The sequence below is a fragment of the Anoplophora glabripennis genome, unplaced genomic scaffold (assembly GCF_000390285.2).
Source record: "Anoplophora glabripennis isolate ALB-LARVAE unplaced genomic scaffold, Agla_2.0 scaffold7, whole genome shotgun sequence".
Classification (NCBI taxonomy): Eukaryota; Metazoa; Arthropoda; class Insecta; order Coleoptera; family Cerambycidae; genus Anoplophora; species Anoplophora glabripennis.
Window position 1 is genome coordinate 2,059,957 of NW_019419456.1, and position 22,248 is coordinate 2,082,204.

General features: G+C 36.0%; 1 protein-coding gene across 6 annotated transcripts in view; it reads left to right on the forward strand.

The window, feature by feature from the left end:
• LOC108910579 (unconventional myosin-XVIIIa) overlaps positions 1–19,759 on the forward strand; it is a 200,482-nt gene extending 180,723 nt beyond the window's left edge. For 3 of the 6 annotated variants that reach the window (XM_018715231.2, XM_023456885.1, XM_018715247.2), the window contains 9 exons: positions 9,332–9,688; positions 16,643–16,921; positions 16,975–17,290; positions 17,351–17,572; positions 17,961–18,381; positions 18,441–18,626; positions 18,752–18,958; positions 19,013–19,120; positions 19,179–19,759. In XM_018715231.2, the coding sequence (XP_018570747.1) occupies positions 9,332–9,688; positions 16,643–16,921; positions 16,975–17,290; positions 17,351–17,572; positions 17,961–18,381; positions 18,441–18,626; positions 18,752–18,958; positions 19,013–19,120; positions 19,179–19,242 (2,160 nt within the window). In that variant the 3' untranslated portion in view covers positions 19,243–19,759. Of the gene's footprint in view, positions 1–2,101; positions 3,073–9,331; positions 9,689–12,946; positions 13,108–16,642; positions 16,922–16,974; positions 17,291–17,350; positions 17,573–17,960; positions 18,382–18,440; positions 18,627–18,751; positions 18,959–19,012; positions 19,121–19,178 lie in introns of those variants that run through there. The other 3 variants (XM_018715255.1, XM_018715275.1, XM_018715283.2) reach the window with 3 other exon arrangements.
• Positions 19,760–22,248: the final 2,489 nt, after the last annotated feature.

A 22,248-nucleotide genomic window follows, 5' to 3' on the forward strand; every position in this document is an offset into this window, starting at 1 on the left:
ATCACTAAATTTGGTACACAGGAGTTTTATGACATGTGGAATCTGATGGTGCTACGTTTTTTGGCGGGGAACCCCCTAAAGGCAATTTTTCGTGGGCCCCTTTGTCTTTGGAGCCAAAAAAATTTGGTCGCATNTGACACAAATAATAATTATTGTTATAGCAACCATCATTTTTATTTGTCAGGCTACTTTGATTGAAATATGAAATTATATTTTTTAAAATGGTTGTAACTTGTAAACAAAAACGAATCGGACCTATGTTCAAATAAGAAAAACTGTTTGAAATTAACCTAGCTACAATCTGTTAAAGTTTGTCATAGAGCTTGTAGAACACTCTATATAACAAAAGCAAAAAATATGGGTATATACTTAATGAAAATGAAAGAGAAAGTCGAGAGAAAAACTAAGAGTACGTTTGCATAAAAAATATTTTATGATTTTCTTTTTTGTTTTTTATGACATCCTCTGACATTAATACAGTTATTATTGTAGCACCTGAATAATAAGGCTTACTATAAGCTGTACAGGGTGAGTACTTATCAAAAAATTTGTTTGATGTACAGGGGACTCTTACAAATACAATTTTATAAAAAAAAATCGAAAAGGGCAGATCGAAAATGATTTAAAAATACACTTCTGCAAGGCACTGGAAATTGGTCCACTATACAACCTGCCCTTGTGCAAGGCGAGGCATGCAGTCGGCGACCGTGACGGCGGCAAAAAACGGACAAAAAATTGAAAGAATATCCTTCCCAAGCTTCACCATAAATTAAAACTATATCCATCAACTCCAAGTTGCTATACACGTAAGCCATTTTTGAAACTTGAAAAACTAATGTAAACACTATCGCAAAAACGTTTTAATAATAAAATCGGATTTCAGTTTTCGGAATCGCCCGCCTTTAAAAATAAATAAATCAGTCCTTAATGGAGGTTTTTAGGAAAAAAACTAAATATCTCAAAAATGATTAGGTTTATTTTGCTATATGGTCCACAGAAGCTGCAAAAATTATTAGTGCATAGTTTTTAAGTACAATTTTAACAAAATGTTGTAGATAGATAGTGAAAAATTCACACTGCAGTTCTTTTGAAACATTTCCCACCATTTTAGCAAATTGCTCAAATGTAACTGAATACGATTTTAATTTGTAATAATTCACTTTCAAAGCTCCTGGCAAAATAGACATTATTAACATATAATGAGGAGGGTAATTGTTTACACAACATTATACACAACTATACAGGGTGTTAATTAAGTATGTACAATAAATTCAACGACGATTATTTGAGTGATTTTAAGACAAAAAGTTCATTTAAACATTGGTCCGTAAATGCTTCGTTTTGAAGATACAGAGTGTTAAACTTTCTTTAAAAAAATTGCTATTTCGTAAATATCTTAAATACCCTTTATCCAATTTTGTTATAATTTTGCAGTGTTATTTATAGTGTTAAGGGGCTAATTTAACTTGATTAGAATTACTAAGTCCAGTGGCGTTCCAAGCGGTATCTTAACGAATATTTTTGACAAAAAAAAATGTACGCCACTGATTTTTTTGTAATTTTTATATATTTTTTTAATTGAGCAACTAAAAATACAACTTTTTTGTCTCTTGCATGTTTTTCGTATCTTGATTAATTTTTGTCGAAAAAAAAATAAAATTCTTCTTAATTAATTAAATACAAATAACACTGCCAAATTACAATAAAATTGGGTAAATGGTATTTAAGATATTTACGAAATAGCAATTTTTTTACAAAAGTTTAACACCCGGTATCTTGAAAACGAAGCATCTGCGGACCAATGTTCATATGAACTCTTAGTCTTAAAATCGCTCAAATAATCGTCTATTGAATTTATTGTACATACTTAATTAACACCCTGTATAATGCATTTAATAAATAAGAAAGCTTGAAAGATTGATACAGTGAATAATAAAATTACTACAAATTATAAATCCAGCCAGAACTAATGAAGCCATCGATGCCACAATAATATCAAAATTTACAATCCTTGAGCTGTAATCTTATGACATATTTCTTTTCATGTAAATGCAATGTCAACCTTTAATCTTCTACAACCTTCTTGAAAAAACCCTTCCAGGTTTTAAATTTTTCTTGTATTATTTAACCACTACTTAGAAATGTTACAAAATCTTCCATAAACACATTTAAGAAGCGGAGTAAAAATCCATCGCCACCATGCCTATACTGCCATCGAACTACACCACCCCCACCATAACCAGGACGCCTTACCTGGAGAGATACCCTTCGTCTCGTCTTCTAAACGGGTACAGCATCTCCCCAGCCAGTTCTTCACAAAGCATACCGTCCTTGTACTCTCAAAGAAGCTTCACCCCTCGCCTGCCACCCAGCGTACCACCTTCGCAACACGTCAGGAGGTACACCCCTACTAGACCATACGGTGCAGGTTTGGACGTCCCCAGCGAAAGGAAACCCGTGATGTTCCACACCAAACCGCTGAGGACCTTAACGGTCGTGCCTTCAGAAACTCCCCAACGCAGCGTGACCAGATCACCAAGTCCAACGCCCAGCAACTACAGCGTCAGGTCCAACAGCAGCCTCAGATCCGCCAGGTCCTCCAGTTGTTGCCCTCCCAGAAGGATATTCCCCCAAACCTACAACGAAGGGGAGACCATAGAGTTGGACGGCAAAGAGGACAGTCCCGTGGTGTTTGACGCTAACCTGACTCTAGTTCTGGGCTACAAAGGGAAGGTTAGACAGAACGTCAAGCCAATACCGGCCCACCAGGAGGCTCAGACCGCGTCGAACGCGCTCTCCAATAAGATCTCGAATTTCCTAGAGAGGACCGATCACGTCATGGAGGAGTGGAAGAACTTGGGACACAAGGAGGACGAGCAGCACAGCCTGAGGATGAAGAAGAGCGCGGGGAAGTTCCTGGGCAGGTCCAGGAGCGCCACTAACATCATGATCAAGGGGTTCCAGTACTTCAGCAGGGCCAGCAGCTGTAGTAGATCGTCGGTGGCGAGGTCGACGACTGCCGATGTTACCGAGGAGTTGGCCGAGGACGCTACCGAGGCGGAATGCGATGAGGTACTTTGAGTGCGATAAAAAAGTCGTTTGGGTTCAGGTCTGGATTGTGTGCCAGCCACCAATTTTCCAAATCTATCTATTGCAGGGAGTGATTTCTTCTCATTTTACTTTTCGGTAGATTTATAAAATTTGGTCTAGTCATTTAATTAAGTAAATGTAAAAATTTACTGAATTTGTAATAATTTTGTCAACCAGTGACGGAGATAGTGGAAGACGTTGCCATTAAATGTCGTAGAGTTCGATCAGTGAATTTTGTATATAAAAAAAACTAGGTATTTTCGCGTTTTTTAGTTTATTTTAAAGATATTTTCCTAAAAATCTTATCACACAAGATTAAACAATGTTCTTTGATACCAAAAACATGTTCTATGGGCTACATGCCCCAGATAGCATTGAATTATACCACCAGTATCTAGTAACAGCTAGTGATTAATATTTATATAAACAGTTGGGCTATACAGGGTGTCCCGTTCATGTTTCAAAAAGACGTTTTTTTCTTAGACGCTCTATTTTCGAGATACAATGTGTTGAATTTGTTACTTTCCAAATGGTTTTCCTTAACTATCTTTAAATCGGCTAAAGATAAAAATGTCAAAATTTGTACACGAGTAGGTAAACATCAACTGTGCGTTAAGAATAATGCGCAAACTGTTTCTTTCTGAAAAGCAGTGTCGCCGATACAGGTAATTGGAGGGGTACAATCGAAAAAATATATGTTAAAAGTCAAAATTTGTTATATTTTTAAACGGTTTTGTAAACTCTAAAGCATATTAAAAAAAAGGTATACTTGTCGAAATTCGTTAGCATGTACCATTTTCGAGAAAAATGAGGTTGCATATTGCATAGAAGTAAATGGGAGACAATTTCAGCATCTACTGTAGTTTTTCGAGTTTTACTCATTTATTTAATTGTCCAACTATTTTTTTCTGTCTCCGAGTCTGTTTCCTAACATTTTTCTATTCTTATAACTTTTCTAAGTATTCATATCCATCAAAAAATCAGTCCATTCAACATCAATTGTTTATTTCAGTAGACGTAGTGTAGTAGTTTACAAAATCTAAAATTAGTTATTGATAGAAAATTAATTACCATAATTTGTTAATTTTCATTTACTTTTTTGAATGTTACTTTACAACAAGCTTACTTAAATTTTTATTTCTTTAAGTTAATAAAATGTTTATAATTTAACTGTTTTATGTGATACGTAAGAAATTAAAATTGCATTCTTAAATGCAAAGACTATCGGTAGCTAAATGTATTCAACTCATTCAATGGTAATGTACTTCTGCCGCTTTATGTGAGCAAAAAGATGCAACTTCAATTTTCTTGAAAATGGTACATGCTACCGAATTTCGACAGGTATACTTTTTTTTGTAGTATGCTTTAGAGTTTACAAAACCGTTTAGAAATGTTACAAATTTTGACATTTAAAATTTTTTTTCGATTGTACCCCTCCAATTACCTGTATCGGCGACACTGCTTTTCAGAAAGAAACCCTTTGCACATTATTCTTAAAGTCCAGTTGATGTTTACTCGTGTACAAATTTTGAAATTTTTATCTCTAGCCGATTTAAAGAGAATTTAGGAAAACCATTTGGAAGATAACAACTTCAACACAAGCGTCTAAGAAAAAAAACGTCATATGAACTACCCCCCCCCCCCATTATTTTTCTATGAGCAACTTGCACACAAGTTTTTTTGAAACTTGAACGGACCACCCTGTATATGTCTAAATATAATTAATTCATAAAAATCAGCCCCGATAGACAAGATCTTGCCATTTTAGCATTTTGCTTTTTTTTGCTCAAGTCGTGTTCTTGCAGTTGGAATTAGTAACTATTAATAGAAATAAATTATATATAAAACTCAAAACATTGAAGTATGCATGATTTATGGAATGATTGATGATCTTAAGATTTTTTACTAACCTAAATACTATATGTATACCAGGCACTAATTAGTTCCAATATGTTGTGCTTCTTTTTTATTTTTTATTAACTCAACTAAGCCCCATTGGCGGGTAATAATAAAAATCTAAAATTATGTCTTAAAAACCAATTAGATTTAGAAAAAATTATTAAATAAAAATTGTTGCTTTCGATAAGTCCGTTGTTAGAATTTTTATATATAGTTCTTGAACACTGTATTTATATAATACTCAGTGGCTTCGAAATCCTGATTTTTAGTGATAGTATCTACCCCATATATTGGTATAATTGTTTACAATTAATTTTTACCTGTATTCAGTAAAATCACTAGGTGAAGATTGTTTGTGCCTATCAGTCTACGTCTTTAGAAGTATTTGAAAAAAAAAATTTTTGTTTTTAATTTCAATATGCTGTATCTCTCAACACAACTAAACAACACAGCTTCATACGAATTTTTCTTCTTAAAATGGTCAAAGGGATCATCTTCCGAAAGGTACCCGTTTTTTCGAGCCTCACTCGTATCTCGGTTACCTTAAGAGATACATTTTACCAAAATAATAAATTGTCCATTTTTACAAATAGTGGTTTGAAAACAAAACATCCTATTATTAGTTTAAACACGTTTTTGACAATTTGGTTAAATTTTCATTGAAAATGTCAAGGTTTAGAATTCAGGGGTCGGCAAGTAATTTTAGGTGGGGTCCGGATACTTTTGAAAATTTTTAACGAGGTCCATAAAAAAAATTCACATTTCTTATTTTTTATTTTAATTTGGACTCAAATTTAATCTGCTTACTAACCATTAAGAACTCAAAACACACACAATTGTAAAATACTAGAAAAAATGATAAGATTGGCACTTAAACGTAAAAAACATTTTTTAAATAATTTATTTGAGCAATTTTTATACTTTAAAAAATTTTTTGGCAGTCCAGTATTTTACCTTCCGCGGTCCGGACCTGGACCGCGGTCCGCCAGTTGCCGACCCTTGGTTTAGATAATTAAAAATGCAATTTTTACGTGAAACAAAGCCAGTTTTTCTTTAAATTAAGTAATCTATGCTATTTGCCATTTCACTGAAAATTATCAGATCTGCCGAAATTTCGTTTGATCTGATAGTTGGCTGTTTCAATTTCAAAGATCTCTGTAAAAATTGATAATTTGGTATTTTGACAAAAACATAATCGTATCATATGACAAATCATCGTAACCAAAAAAAATATCTGAAATAACAAATAAAGCCCATAAGGAAAACAAAAGCTGCATTTCGTTGCCACGGCAAATACGACTACATTGAATTTCCCATAAAAAAGTCTCTTAACAATTTAAATATTAAATATTTAAAAAGTTCAGGTCATTTCGTTTAAGTACTATTAAAAAAATTAAAATAAAATTTGTAGTTTTTCGTCGATAACTTCGAAATAAACAAATATAGGTCAAATCAAAGTTACTCGTCATCAAATTTCACACATTTCCCTAATTTGTATCTCTTAAAATAAGTGAGATTCCCGTGGTGCGACTGGAAAAACGTGCAGCCTCTAAAATATGATATAATTTTTTATTAAGTCGACAAAAAAAATGGAACTTTTTCCTACTTCAAAACCATTGGAGTGCCGCGAACACCCTGTACACGATCACACACAAGAATTTTAGTTCACAGTAAATACAGTAATACTACTCGTTTTTGTTATGAATTTGAAACGAAAATAGACCTCAACATAATTACGAGTAGCAGTTTTTATTTAAAAAAAAAATACAGCCAGTGCATTTTGTGACGTCATGGATCCAAGGTCGGTTCGGGGTTTGCGTCAAATTTAACAGAACTGTTTGTGAATATGCATAATTTCCCAATAGTTTCACTTCGCCTCGCTGTTTTTTGGCAACGGTTCCCTCAGCGCATAACCTTTTTAACCGGGTTAAATTTCATTTTAAATCGTAACAATATATCTCATAAATAAGACCGCCTGATAATTAGTGGTGGATCCTTGGTCATCTGCCAGAATTATGTCCGAAACATCGGAGCCCGACCTCTATGCAACTCGAAAATAGAAAAAATGATAATCGTTTCCGTGTTGGATTGAGGAACGGCAACTATCTTTAAAAAAATGGGTCGACTATATCGATACGTTGTTTGTGTTTTATTTTTTTCTATCCGTACGTAAAGGAATGCAAAAATAGCCCGGTATTTTTGGGAGCGATTTAGCGTGACACCTGCGACGTTTATAGATGTTTCGCTTGTTTTTATGACGAACAAATGACTAGCCATAGCCATCTGACGATGTGTGTAGGCTCGCTGTTGTTTCCAGTTTCGCGCAGAAATTCGTAGATTTGGGAATGTCAAGATGTCAGGGAATTTTTTTCTCATTCCAGTTGTAACCGGCCTTTATTTACAACCTGCTGCCACTAGATGTCAAATGTGTATGCAGAATTTAATTCTCACCAATGTCCCACTAAGACTAAGAATATAATTCGATTTCCATTCATTTGAATTTAAAAAAACGTAAAATTTCTTGCTCTTCCCATTTCTGGACAAAACGATTAGGATTTCTATTTGAAATTCTGAAGTTGACCTCCAAATGACCCCCAAGTTTGACCTCTAGGTCAAAACCAAGGTCATTATCGTACGGCTTCCTTAAAACCTTACCTTACAACTTTTGTTCTGGGAGTTTTTCAATTGAAGGTCATCCTCCATAGTTATTCGGGGTGATCGAGTAGAATGGGACACTCTGTATGTTATATTGTTTTTTAATTTTAACTGAATAATATGTCATTTGCTCCTAAACTAAAAATCTCTTTGTACATCTAGATATCTCTTATTTGGTACTGAGACAAACAAATTTTAGTAGAAGAAAAAGTTTTTTCGACAATATAAATAAAACTATTTCTTATTGGTGAAAATTTTATAGCAACCTCTATAATGTTTTAAATAACCGTACTTAAATATTATAAATGTGAAATATTTAAATGGGAGACATTTACAAAATATGTACATTTTTGCCAATCTGCGCTCTACCAACAAAAAAATATGTTAAAAAAGAAATGAACCTCTCCTGTGTCAAATAATATATCATATTCATTCACTCCCAGATGGTCTATATACATAATTATATAAATTTTATTAAGCAATTGATGGTATAAAATTTTCAAATCAAGATTTAAACAAATTCCTGGTGCGGCAGCCAGCTGTACATTTGATATCAAAGTTGCCGCGCGCCCCAGTGCAAAAGCTAAGTAATACTACAACACACAAATAACGAACTCACATACTATTGACCTACCATCAGATTTAGGGTTCGAAGGATATACAGAGATTCAAAATGACTGAAGTGTTTGGAGATCGCAGCCTGTACCTGTCTCTATCAATACTACAGATTTTTATATGCTAAATATAGTGTTAGAAACAGGCTGCGTTCCCCAAAAGCTTCAATCATTCTGGATCTCTCGGTATATATCAACGATATAATAACGATGTAGCTATATCATGATATTTAAATTCTGATATATATCATTGATATTTATAACAAGTGGAAAATTTGCCATAAAATATAAGTGCGCGACTATGTCGTTCATCATTATTCGGTGCCTAACCACTAATTAATTATGTGAAATCATTTTAAATTGATTACCATTGTCAAATTTCATTTGTTTAATGAAACTATATGTATTATTATCGACCTTAGCTCAGTTTTTATTATTTTGTGATCGTCTTTATTAGAATATTGTATTTTTTATAAGTAAAAAAGTACAGTAGCAATATAATCTTATTATTTATCAGTTTTTTACATTAGCAAAAAAATATCAAAGTTTGATATATAGGGTGTTAATTAAGTATGTACAATAAATTCAACAGACGATTATTATTTAAATGATTTTAAGACAAAAAGTTCATATAAACATTGGTCCGCAGATACTTCGTTTTGAAGATACAGGTTGTTAAACTGGCAGTGCACGTGCACCTGCACAAGATGCACAGAGTCGACTTATGTTTATGGTTAATTTTCTCGAAAACAGGCATTTAGACCATCAATTGCTTAATAAATGTTGTTCATTTTCGTGCCCTCTGCTATCACCGAACGCACTTATTCCGGAAACACCCTGTGTACGCGTATATATTGGCAAACTGGAAAATTTTAAAAATCTACTTGGAATACCTAAAAATATCTGAAAATTATTTAGTGAAAGTTTAGTAACTTTGAGGGAAACGCACGCAGGATTCATTTTTTACAATTCCCTGAAGTTTTTTTTCCTCTTTATTTAAACTATTTAATCTTAAAATTTATAAATCCCCGTGAGCCTAGCCTTTCGTTTAACGCTTCGTGCTTTCGTTTCAGCTGAGCGAGATGACGGCCGACCTGGCGGAGGAGCACTCGACGGCGACGCTGGCCGCCGAGCGCCTCGACGCCGAGGCGTCGGAGCGGGTGAAGATCGAGCGCGAGCTGTCCGAGGTGCAGCACAAGAATAAGGAACTGCAGCAGGCCTCGGAGAGGCTGGAGATGGAGCTGCTGTACGCCCGCTCCGACCTGAACGGCATCTCCGAGGAAGACGAGGACGCGGACGGCGACGGCGTCTACAAGCAACGCTACGAGAGAGCCGTCAAGGAGTTGGAGTTCACCAAGAGGCGACTACAGCAGCAGCACGAGGACGACCTGGAGCAGCTGGTCGGGCTGAAGAAGCAGCTGGAGAAAAAGGTGAGTCGAAAGTTTTTTTTATATACAGTGTGGTCCTAGCTCAAGCTTTTGAGTTATTTTGAAGAAAAGTAAATGTGGCGTTTTCGAAAATCGCATGTAAATTTATTTAGAATTTTTAAAATCCGAAAACACGTTTTTGTAGCAAGTTTTTTCGAGGAATTTCACTGTTCATTTTGATCTTCATTGCGACGTTTCGGTTGCGAGAAACCATCATCAATTTTCTTTCTTCTCAAGGGCGCCATATTGAATTTTAAGCTGAGCAAATAGATAATTTTTTTGGCTTTTCATTGATATAAATAAGAAAAAAATGCAAAAATAACCTCAAAATTCAATATTTCAATATTTTTAGTAAATGTGGCAACACCGCATAATTTTTCGAAACTATTATAAAATTTTTGTAAAAGCTTATTGATGTCATGGCGTTGAGTGAAAAAATTACGCTTTGCGTTATTCCAATGAAGAAAAATGTGATACATTGGAGGCTTTATTGAAAATAATAGAAAAACAAACAACAAATGAAATGTATTTTTCTAGATTTAGGTACTACAAATTTGGGAATGTTTGGAAGTTTTGAAAAGCTAGATGCTAAGAACTATGAAATATATAATAATAACTGGGACAATTAATAGTGTATTTCATCAACAATACTATGTAATAGAAAAATAAACATCGGGATTATTATTCGAATTGCTGTCCATTTTTGGGTATGCAAGCACCTTTGTAAAATATTATAAACTTCCACAGTTTGGGGAGGTTCCAATTCATAAATCTGATTCTTCGTGAAAATGGGGGTATGCCCAGAGGAAAATATCTAGGGCGATAATATCTGGTGACTTAGAGGCCATGATATGTTGCGTCTATTGGAAATTATATAACATACATTTTTCTTCATTGGCAAAGCCATTTTGACGATTTTAAAATGTCTCTGACTGTTAAGAATTAATTCTATGATTAACAAAGTTCAAAATGACAAGCAGTTTGAAACAAATGAAAATATTATTATCGGCATGGAGATTCACAGACTACTAATGGGGCTTTTCTTTGCAAACACGTAGCCATTACTATCATTTTTTCACTCAACGCCATGACATTAATGATAACCTTTTACAAAAATTTGAGACCATTCTATAATAGTTTCGAAAAATTATGCGGTGTTGACAGATTTACTAAAAATATTAAAATATTGATTTTTGAGGTTGTTTTTGAAAATTTTTCTCACATATATATTTGAAAATCCAAAAAAATGTTCTATTTGCTCAGTTTAAAATTCAATATGGCGCCCATAAGAAAAAATAAATTTGATGATGATTTCTCACAACCGAAACGTCGCAATGAAAATCTAAATATACAGTGGAATTCCTCGAAAAAAACTTGCTGTGAAAAAGTGTTTTCAGATTTTCAAAATTTCTCAAAAAAAAGACAATTTTCGAAAACGCTACATTTATTTTTTTTTTTTAAATAACTCAAAAATCCGAAGAGCTAAGCCCGGTCTACAAACGCCATTAGGTTAGCAATGGAACTGTCTAAAACTTTCCCCAACTAAACATTTTCCTATATGTTATAGTTACCATACATCACCAAAATGGCCCACACTGTATATTTTTTTTTCTTGATGTAGTTATGTAGAGCGAATATAAAATGACGAGAACTCGGTTTGATTTTAATTTAAAAAATGTCAGGATAAGAATTTGTGATGTTATTTTTTCGATTGAAGAAGAAAAATTCTTATTTGTGTATTTCATTACAATTCTGTCGTGTTCTATTTTTTTACAAACATTTAAAAAACTGTAATGTTTCAAATCTGTCTAAATGAAACTAAAGAGTTACTAATATAGTGTATTTAAGTTATATTACAAAAACCTCACTCCCATTTGTACTTTTATACAGGGTGTGCCAGTTTCTAAATTTTTTTGTTGGTTACGGTGTCTCGAATTCAATTTTAGAGGAAAATGGAACTGTCAAAACATTAGAATATTTTGATTTATTTAAGAATTACAGAGCATTTCTCATTATGAGTCGTTTTTTGTGCATTCGAATAAGTGGCGTTAAATCCACATCACACTGTCACTCTTTGGGTATACATTGATCGTTCTTAAGGAATGCGCCTCGTCGCTAAAGTTGATTTTCTTTAAAAAATTACCGTCTACTTGTTAATTCTTCAACATCCAATCAACGAATATCCGGCGCATTAAATGGTCGTCTGGTTTCATTTCCTGAGTTAGCTGAATCTTGAATGGATATAGAAGCGGATCGTTCGTTAAAATCCGCTGCATCGTGCTTTTTGAAATGTTTAATCACAGTGAACGAGGTGCACTGCCACACTATCACTCACCGTAGCAATATTGTTTGTTCAAATTTGGGAGCTAATCTTTTCGCAGTTGTTTCATTTGGGGCGTTCCTTCTACCGAAAATTTGCACACAGTCTCAACTACACACTCTACGCTACGTACAAAATCTTCACTCGCTCAGCTGTCGTATCCATTTTGTCTAAGCGCAACGTGTTTGCTGCAACATGTGATCCCGCACAATGCTGGCAACTCTTCGCAATGAAAATGACGCACAATTCAACAAATCCTGCATTACTTTTGGGGCAGCCTTTAAATTCAGAATCTACATCAACGTCTTTTAAAAGCGGACATGGTCTGACAATGTTTTTATTACTATTTACATTAGCAAAACTAATGACAGGAACCTCAATATCCCACATAACAAACGTTCAAATTTTTTTCGTTTGTTTTTAATTCTTCCCCCGAAAAAACCATGCTGAACAAAGTTGCAGGGGACGCTAAATTTTCGTTGGGACACCCTGTACGATCGAGGTGCGTGCCAAGACGCGTTTTGTTTGCCGTTAAGGTAAACATCCTTCATATTTTCGTTCTCCTCGACATGTTCAAAGCATAGGGGTATCATTCCAGAGCGAACAAAGAAGTTGAGCATTAGCAGGCATGCATCAACTTCTAACCTAAACGCGTCGTTTGCCGCGGCACGTAAACTCGTCCTATCTGCCGCTTCATATATTTTTTTTAAGTGCCCTGCCTCGATAAGACCGTCCTTAGGAGCTGAAAGTGTGCAACGTGACGTCGGGTATGCGATAGATAGCACAGAGATTTGCGAGGTCGTAAAATTTAAATGAAATTATATGAAGAGTAAACATTAGATAATAAAAAAAAATACTTGAGATGGCATTGTGAAGCATTATCTTTTGTTGTGGTTGGGTTATTGTGTGGATGTTACGTGTTTCGGTATCGGGGGATCGAGTGCAGTTAAAAATAGTTTTATTTGGAGTAATTTTGAGTTACGATGTGTGTAGAAGGATTCTCTGAGCAAGGTGACTGTCTTAAAGAGTTGTGGTCTCGGTATTTTACGTCTTAGAAGGCTTTTTTTCGTGAAGTGGAAGAGTGTAGTTTATTTGATCAAAGGTAAGGATTCGTTTCAAATTTGATTGCATTCTCTGTTCTTACGAATAAATAGTTTTAAATTTTTACTCGATTTACCAAGACTGGTCTCCTTAAAAAAACTATTAAGTATTTGTTTGTCATATGTTGTTTTCTCCAATTTTCTGTCAAACTACATGAGTGCCTTTTTTTTTCTTACGTACGAATCTGGTAATTTTTTTGCAAGTTATATATAAAAATCATCAGTTAGTCTTCTTCTTTCATTTTAAGCATTTTCCATAATATCATTAATCAAAAAAGTTTATTTCTCCTAGCATATACAACTTAGTAGGTTGCTCTCTGCCAGTGTGTGGAAAGCAATATTTTGTGCCAGCAGGCTTTGAGTACCAATGGCCATTTAAAATATCGCGCTTTGCAGGTTATGTAGAATTTACAACTTGCAAAATATGCAAGGGAAATTTTTTTCTGACATTTATGTCATCCGGTAGAACGATTTTATGAACTATTTAATGGGCTTTAAGGAAACTAATTTATTCTCATTTTTTTTTAATCATTTGTCACCTTCATTCGTTCAAGGGTGCGATTTTTTAAAGAAAATACCGAAAATTTCGCATTATACAGGGTGTCCCGAAATTAATGCAACAAAATTTGGTCACAGATTCTTAAGACAAATTCAGGCGACCCGTATTTTTTATTTGTCAAAAGGCCCCCTCTCTCGCAGAGACACACCCCCCAAAAACCCCCCCAAAAAAAAAACCCTTTTTTAAAACCCAAAAATCCGGTGGAACAAAAACAACAAAATTGGGAACCAAGGGGTTTGGGAAAAGGGGAAACCGAAGGGGCCAACCTTTTTGTCGGGGAACCCTCTAAAGACAATTTTTCGTGTGTCCCTTTTGGAGCCAAAAAAATTGGGCCCAAAATTAATTTTTTTAAATAATAATCCCCCAAAAAACCAATAAAATTAAAAAACTTTTTGGCAACTGAAAACTTTTTCCGAAAAACCAAAGGTTTCCAAGAAAAAGGTAAAAAAGGAACAAAAGCAAAACGGGAATCCCCAATTTCCCAAAAAAAAATGCCGGTTAACAAAAAAATATCAAGAGACAAAAAAGTTTCTAAATTCAATGACTTTCTAGCTAACAATTTTTAAAAAATTCAAATTTGCGACCAAATTTTTTTGGTTCCAAAGACAAAGGGGCCCACAAAAAAGTGTCTTAAGAGAGGGTTCCCCACCAAAAAGCGTAGTACTGTCAGATTCCACATGTCATAAAACCCCTGTGTATCAAATTTAGTGATTCTCGTACAACACGATTCTGAGATAAATCGCAAAAATGACAAGGGCAGATTTCAGGGGGCAGTAACTCCGAAAGAGGGGGCCACTTAGCAAAAAGGAAAAATACGGGTCCATTAAATTTGTCTTAAGAATCTATGACCAAATTTTGTTGCATTAATTTCCGGACACCCTGTATATAATCTTAATTTAAACTGCTACTGTCACAATTTTAAAATTGTTCTCTGTAAATATGGGGATATTCATATTTTTTCTCTATTTTAACTAATACAAATTTAAAAAAAATTATCTTGCCAAATGAAGTCAAAATTCGGTTTTACAATTTGGTATAAAAATAGTTTTTTCCAGGTTATTCTGATATAAGGCTATTTTGATAAGAAATTATTTTTTTACAAACAAGTACCTTTGTAATTTTCGTGAATTCCGCATAGTTTTTGAGTTATATTGAAAAAACTAAAAAACCACTCCTTTCACCCTTTTCTCAAAAATTCACCCCCAAATTTAATAGTATATTGTGATTTCATCATCAAAAAATAAATGAATGAAACAATAAAAACCCTTTTAGTGAGTGCAATTGTTTCTATACTAAATCGCCTAAATAAATATTAAAGTTAATTCTAGAATCATCCTCAGGATATTTTAAAAGTGAAGGTATATTTAATTTCCCTTAATAAAGTTGCAAATTCATTTTTCTTATTAATATTGTGTCAGTTGTGGAAATATTTAAAAATTAATAAATAAGCCCCCTTGCACTAAAACGATCAGTTAAGGATTCAAAAAGGTCAAGAATCTCCCACTGAAAAACGCAGACAAAATTAAAAGTACCTACTTAAAATAATTATAGTTCACGTTTCGAAAAATCAAACAATTTCAAAACTAATTTGTTTTAATTTACGTGAATAAATGTTTTTCCGGAGAAAAATTTAACAAAAATTCTTAGACTATTTCCTAATTCTCCTAATTTAACTGATAATATTTGTATTATTTGTAGATGTAGAACTTAATACACAACAATAATAACTTCTGAGCCTGTTGCGAAGGTCGTCATATCTTGGTTGTTATTCTTATAGTAATAATTATTTCTATTGTAAAAAATTAATAATTATTTCTTTTGTAAAAAACTGTACTTGGTAAGGGATGTGAATAGTTTTATTGAAATTACCATAAAATATAAAATGCTTACCACTCGGCCTGTTGTAGAAGAGGTCATCGGATTCATGGAAGAGCGTGTATAAAACAGGCCAGAGTGTAATCTTTTTAAATCTCAATAAAATAATAGTAGTTTAAGTATTTGATTAGAAATTGTATACTTTTGTTAAAACAGTAGCATAACTGATTCTGGATATTACAACAATAATTTTTGAAAAATTATTCATAGTTTGAAGTCATTTGCAGCAATTATTCTGATATGATGTTTTGTCAGTATGTTTTTTTATGAAGATTTTTTCTAGGCTTACATAGAGAACTTTCATAATGAAAAAATTTGGGATAACCTCCCTTGAAATCTTGAAAACTGTTGACATTTATTGTCTAAATACATATTTTTTTCTATTCATTAACATAATCAGACAGGGTTCATAGGGCCGAGAAAACCGGGAATACCGGGAAAAGTCGGGGAATTCATTATTCTTCATAAAAAAACAGGTAATAATCAGGGAATTTTAAAAATATTTATGAGATTATGAGTCAGGGAACTTGAGGTTTGCTACTGGAAATTTTGTGAAAGCAGGCCCTGGGTTCTTGAAAAAGAAAACTATTTGCGGTTTGATTTATAAGAGGTTCTTTAGGTATAAAAAAGATTATGGAGTCCAGTCGAGAAAAAGTTTAATGCATAAACATCATTAGTATGTAAAAATGATGACAAGTGACCTGGATTTTTTTTATGTCATGGAAAACCTGGAAAAGTAGGGGAATTCTTTATTATTTTTGAACTATGAACCCTGTCTGATACCAACAGGTGTTTCCATATTTTTCAAAAAATTATATATATTTTTTTAATTGACAGCATTTTCATGTTTGAAAAATAAAGTGTTATAAAACTTAATTTTGTGAAAAATAAAAATCCTTCAAGCTTTCAGGAGGGTTACCAATATTTTAATTTTTTATTTAATTTTCTTTGGGTCTAAAAATCGTCCCCTAAAAAACGGTTCGTTATCAAAATGTGACCTCATTAACTTTCATCTGTTTTATTTTCGGTATTACCGTATAATGGGACTTGATTTTAGAGATTTATCTGTAAATTTTTACTCATCCCGATTTTTTCGGTCCCAGTTGGCGGATGCCTACGAGGAGGTCGAGGAGCAGCGCCAGGTCGTGGGCCAGTGGAAGAGGAAGGTGCAGAAGATGAATGGCGAGACGAATGACCTCCGGCTGCTGCTAGAAGAGCAGAACGCCAGGAACAACCTCCTGGAGAAGAAGCAGAGAAAGTTCGACTCGGAGACGCAGATGCTCCAGGACGAACTGAAGAAGGAGAAACAAGCCAAGGAGAGGCTGGCCAGGGAGAAGGAGGTCTGCGTGGCAGAAAAGTACACCATCGAAAGCGCCCTGGCGGTAAGTTGCGTCAAAACAGAAATGGAACTCGTTTTATGTAAATTTTCTCTCAGGACATCCGTTTGGAGCTGGAACTAAAAGAGGAACGGTTGTCCTCCCTCCAGCGCGAATTCGACGAGATAACCTGTGGCGGCAAGACGGAAGAGGAGGTGACCATCCTCAGGAAGCAGAAGATCGATTGCGAACGACGCCTCCAGGACCAGGAGGAGGAGCTGGACGAGTTGGCCGGTCAAGTGCAACTCTTGGAACAGGCCAAGCTCCGTCTAGAGATGACGCTGGAGTCCATGAGGAAGGAGGCCAAGAAGGAGGCCCAGGTCAGGGACGAAGAGCTGGAGGACGTCCGGTGCAACGCCCAGAAGAAGGTTAAAGGTAAAACTGTTTGCTTTCTGGAATTTTTTTTTAATAAAATTATGAATATCCTTATTTCAGCTTTGGAAGCCCAACTAGAAAACGAACACGAAGAGAGGACGTTGCTTCTGAGGGAGAAGCACGAGCTGGAGAGAAGACTGTCCGCCGCTGCCGAGACTGAGCGACACGACAGAGCAGGAGACGAGGCCCTGTTGCAGAGGCTGAAGAGGGACCTGAAGAGAACGAAAGCCCTCCTCAGAGACACGCAAACCCAGTTGGACAGGCAGAAGGCAGAGACGCCAGGTAGGAATATTTTTTTATTAATATATGGGGTGTTGTAAAATATCATCATTATTCATGCTTTTTATATAACACACTACTTTAACAATGAAGACACACAAACACTCCATACCGTCACTAAATACTAAAATAAATACCTACACGTTCCGGTTATTACGTTTTAAGCACAGACTTCTAAATATATAGACACATTTATTTACTAATTTTCTATTGACGACAACTAAGCACATTCTAAGAGCCAATTTGCAACGTTGCCCGGATTATTTAATCAACCGCAAAACACCTACTTTTCTGTAGTAAATTTTTATTAAAATGTTCTAATCCTCTATATCCGGACAATTTCTACAAATGTAGATACATTATTCCTTCATTATACGACATTACGTTTCAGGCAAGACGATGATCCGCCAGCTGCGGAACCAGCTGGAAGACATGGAATGCGCCAGGGCGATGGCCGTCAAGGCCAGACAGGGCCTCGAAACCGAACTCATGGAGACCCAGTCCCTCCTGGAGGACGCCCACAGGCAGAAACAGGACGCGGAAGAACGTGCCAACGTCCTGCTGAGAGAAAAGAGTGACCTGCAGTCCCAGCTGGAAGAGAACGAGGAGGAGCTGGCGGAGGTGCTGAAGAAATTCAAAGGCACGGTACAACAGATGTCCCTGGACCAGATGGCGCTGCAGGAGCAGGTCTCGTTAGTGTCCGAGCTGGAGATCGAGAAGAACCAGCTGAAGGAGCAACTGGCAGAGTTGACGTCAAAGTTGGAGTCAGTGGAGAGCATGGGCGACGCTTCGTCCAACTTACAAGTCAGAAGGTGAGGAATCTTTAATAAAAATGGACACTTTTGGCACACGATACATATTTTGTTTTTAGGTCCGAGTTGAAAGTGAAAGAACTGGAGTCCAAGTTGGAGCTGGAACAGACCACGAGGGCCAGGCTGGAGGTTCAGATCGCCAGACTGAAGGAGGCTGTGGAGAAGTTGCAGAACGAGGTTGCCGGGTCCAGGGTCAAGGAGCAACAAGGACAGGACCAGGTCAGGAAGCTGCAGAGACAGTTGAGGTAAGCAGACGATATAATTATGTCTATGTTTGGTGATTCTGTTGACAAATGATCTTACCTGCCCGGGACTCTAGCCAACAGAGTAGTTGTTTCCTTATAATATTATCAATTAATATCATTAACAGGGAGATAAAGGAGGAGCTGAACAAGAGCCTGGCCAAGGAGTCGGAGGTGATCATCAAGAAGAAGGAGCTGGAGAAGAGGTGCGAATCCTTGGAGGCGGAAAACTCGACGGCCCGTACTGACCTACGCCTGGCCCTGAAGAGGATAGAGGACTTGCAGTCGGCCATCCAGGGCGATCTGGAGGACAGCATTTCGGATAACTCCGATAGGTAATATTTTCTGCAATGTCCAAGTTTCTTTATTGAAGACGTTTTTATTTATAGCGAACAAGACAGTTACAGTTCCGACGAATCGGTGAGCACTTTCCTGGCCAACCACAAGTTGGGCTCTCCTAAGAACGAGAAGACATCTTTGGGAAACGACATTAGGAGGTAAGCGTTTTTTTTTTTTCTTTGTAATGTAGGATTGTAATCACAAATATTTCTTCAGATTATCCAGTGCCAGCCGTTCCAGCACCTCCAGCAACCTGGGTAAGGACCCGTCGTACACCTGAGTGGCGGTGAACATCTGCAGAACGCTTTCGATGACATTCTGCAGACAAGAAGCAGACGAAACGGAGGTCCTTCCGGCCGAATACGTCTAACGGAGCGAATAAACGTACATCACAGCCCGCGCCCCCAAAACCGCTACGTTTCCTCTGAGGATTCGTGGCATTCCGGGGCCCATCACCAGTACGACGCCAACTTTGTGATAAGACTGAAGAGTTTAGAGGAATTACACTGTAATTTATTATTAATTCGTTGTACTTAGCAACATGCAGGTTATGTCGCAGATCAAAATTTGTACTCGGTAGCCTTAGGGTCGCAAATTGTTATTTTCTATTTCTAGGTGAGTATTAACTTGTAAATATGCTTCGTTTATGTAATTAATCCATGTACTATATTAGCGTAGAACTGTAATTATTGCTATTACTACTATTTAATTTTTATAAAGTCATTGTACCTACAGTTTTACCATATTTGTCTGTAATATATAAATGTTGTGGAAATAAATTGTTTACAATATGAAAATATGACCAAATTATTTAATAACCTGACGTACAGCCGTTAATCACTTTAAAATTATCTTTTTTAATGGCGCCATCTAAGCGGAGTCGGTGAAAAAATATGCAGCAGTAGCGACACCTAGCGGCAAATCTGCTACTATAACGTTTCAGACAAGCCCGACAGATGGCACTGTTAAAACTAAATTTTCTACATTAGGGCCTCTGTCAACAACATCGTGTACTGCAATGTTCCACCTAGATCCAATAGATGGCGCCTCTAAAAATTTCCAAGGTGCCAGCGCCTCCTGGAGATTTCTATAACTATAAGATTCCAATCTGCTTCAACAGATGGCGAAATAAATACACCTTTGCAACGCCAGTTCTCCTGTTGGGTAGATCAAGAACTACAAGGTTCGATACCTGTCCAACAGGTGACAATACCAGCATTTTACTAATCAGTGCAACTAATGACATATTGAACTTCAATGTTCTGAATATGCGCGGTAGATGGCGCTAGCAAAAAGTTTCAAGGTTCGAGCGCCCTTTTCCGGATAATAATAGAACAGTACGATTCTAATCTACTCCAGAACCGTATTTACGACGTGTACGCCCCTATTGGGTAGATCACGAACTACAAGGTTTGAAAGCTGTCCACTAGGTGACAGCACTATAAATTTATTATTAACAACATAGTGTACTGCAAAGTTCTATGATCAATACAATAATTTCCTCTCTGCCAGCGCCATCGTCTGGAGAATACTGGAACTATAAGATTCGAATCTGTTTCAACAGATGGCGCCACAAAAAACATTTGCTGTTAATTATTTTATCATTGAACAAAAGTTCAACACCTCAAAAAGCAGAACAAGATTATTTGTTCGAATATAAATTGAAAATTAGAATATTCCCCGAACAGTTTGTCACTTTTCGAAACTCGTCGGCACTCTTGAGTGTCGCATCCTATGGAAACCACGGAAACGAACTCGGCCGTTCAGATTCGCTATTATGGTGGTTGGAATATTCCAACACGGCCAGACTGACAGTCGCTTCGTCCTCGAAGTGCTTCATCGGCGTATGTTCTTTCGCTTGTGGATGAACTGGGCACTCCAGACAACAAATGAGTATCTTTTCCTGTAACAGACTTAACAGGGGAGAAGCAATTTTTTCAATTCAAGCTCTGCTCCCACATAAAATACCTATTAGTGTTTTATTATTTAAGATGATAAAGTGAACGTGGTGATACGACTTTGCTTGTGAATCGTCGCAACCTTGTAAAAGTTGTAGATTGTAAATTCCTTAAACGAGACTTACCAACACCAGCATTATTATTTATATTAGTCATTATTATTACATTTCACCAATCCTTAGAAGAATAATATGGATACATAATTCAAAATGCAGTAAAATTTTCTAAATATCCTATACGCATGCTTCAGGTCAAATCTCATGACAGGCAAGGTAGAATATCCGCATATTAAATAATGTGATTTATTATAATACTCTGATGTGTGTCAAACAGTTATTTGTTAAAAATATTGCTTCAGGTCAACTAACATGACAGGCAAAATAAATACATAAACCAAATATTGTTTACATGCTTCAGGTCGACAACGCGACAGGCATAGTAAACACACAAAGAAAACATCGTTTACATGCTTCAGGTCGACAACGCGACAGGCATAGCAAACACCAACGTCACCAGCAATATAAAACATTACGAAATATGGTATATACTTGTTTACATACTTCAGGTCGACAAAGCGACAGGTATCGTAAACACCAACAATTATCCCAACTCACGTGTTTCTGGTCATTTACATAAAGTGACAAACACGTAAGTACATAACATGGCTCAGCAGACTCAGATTCGGAGCTCATATCAGCATGATCATCAGGGTCCATTCGTGAGACCCATAGAAAAAATAATATACAAGATAGAACGAAATCTCCCTAAATAATCCACTAAACCATTACCACAGCGCCTCTGGTGATTTGGAAGCCTAACTAATGCATAATGTAGACAACCGTAGATATGTATATGTACATTTGGTTGCCTAATTTAAGTGCAGTATTTATTGTTGCCCATGGGTNGATCATCAGGGTCCATTCGTGAGACCAAATTCGGACTTGATCCACAGCGCAATTGGTCGTGAATGTACCAACTTAACTCATTTGCAGTCGGTCATTTGGCAAAACTTTTAGTATTTTAAATGGATGTCGCACTCTGCTTTGCAGTTTTCCAACCAAAGCTGTTCTTTTTAAAATAACCAGGTCACCAACAGAAAAGCCGCACACAGGTTTTCTATTTTTTTTATTGAAGTACCTTTTTGAATTCTGTAATTTGCTGTAATTCCTTCATCAGCCCTTTTTTTCAGCAATGGCCTCTGAGATGTTTTAATATTATCAATAGACATGGCATTTAACAGGGTACCGACAAAAGGTACAGTACCATCGCAGTCAACCCACTAAACTGTGCAAAACCGTACTTATCTTATCAACTTCAACTGAGGATCT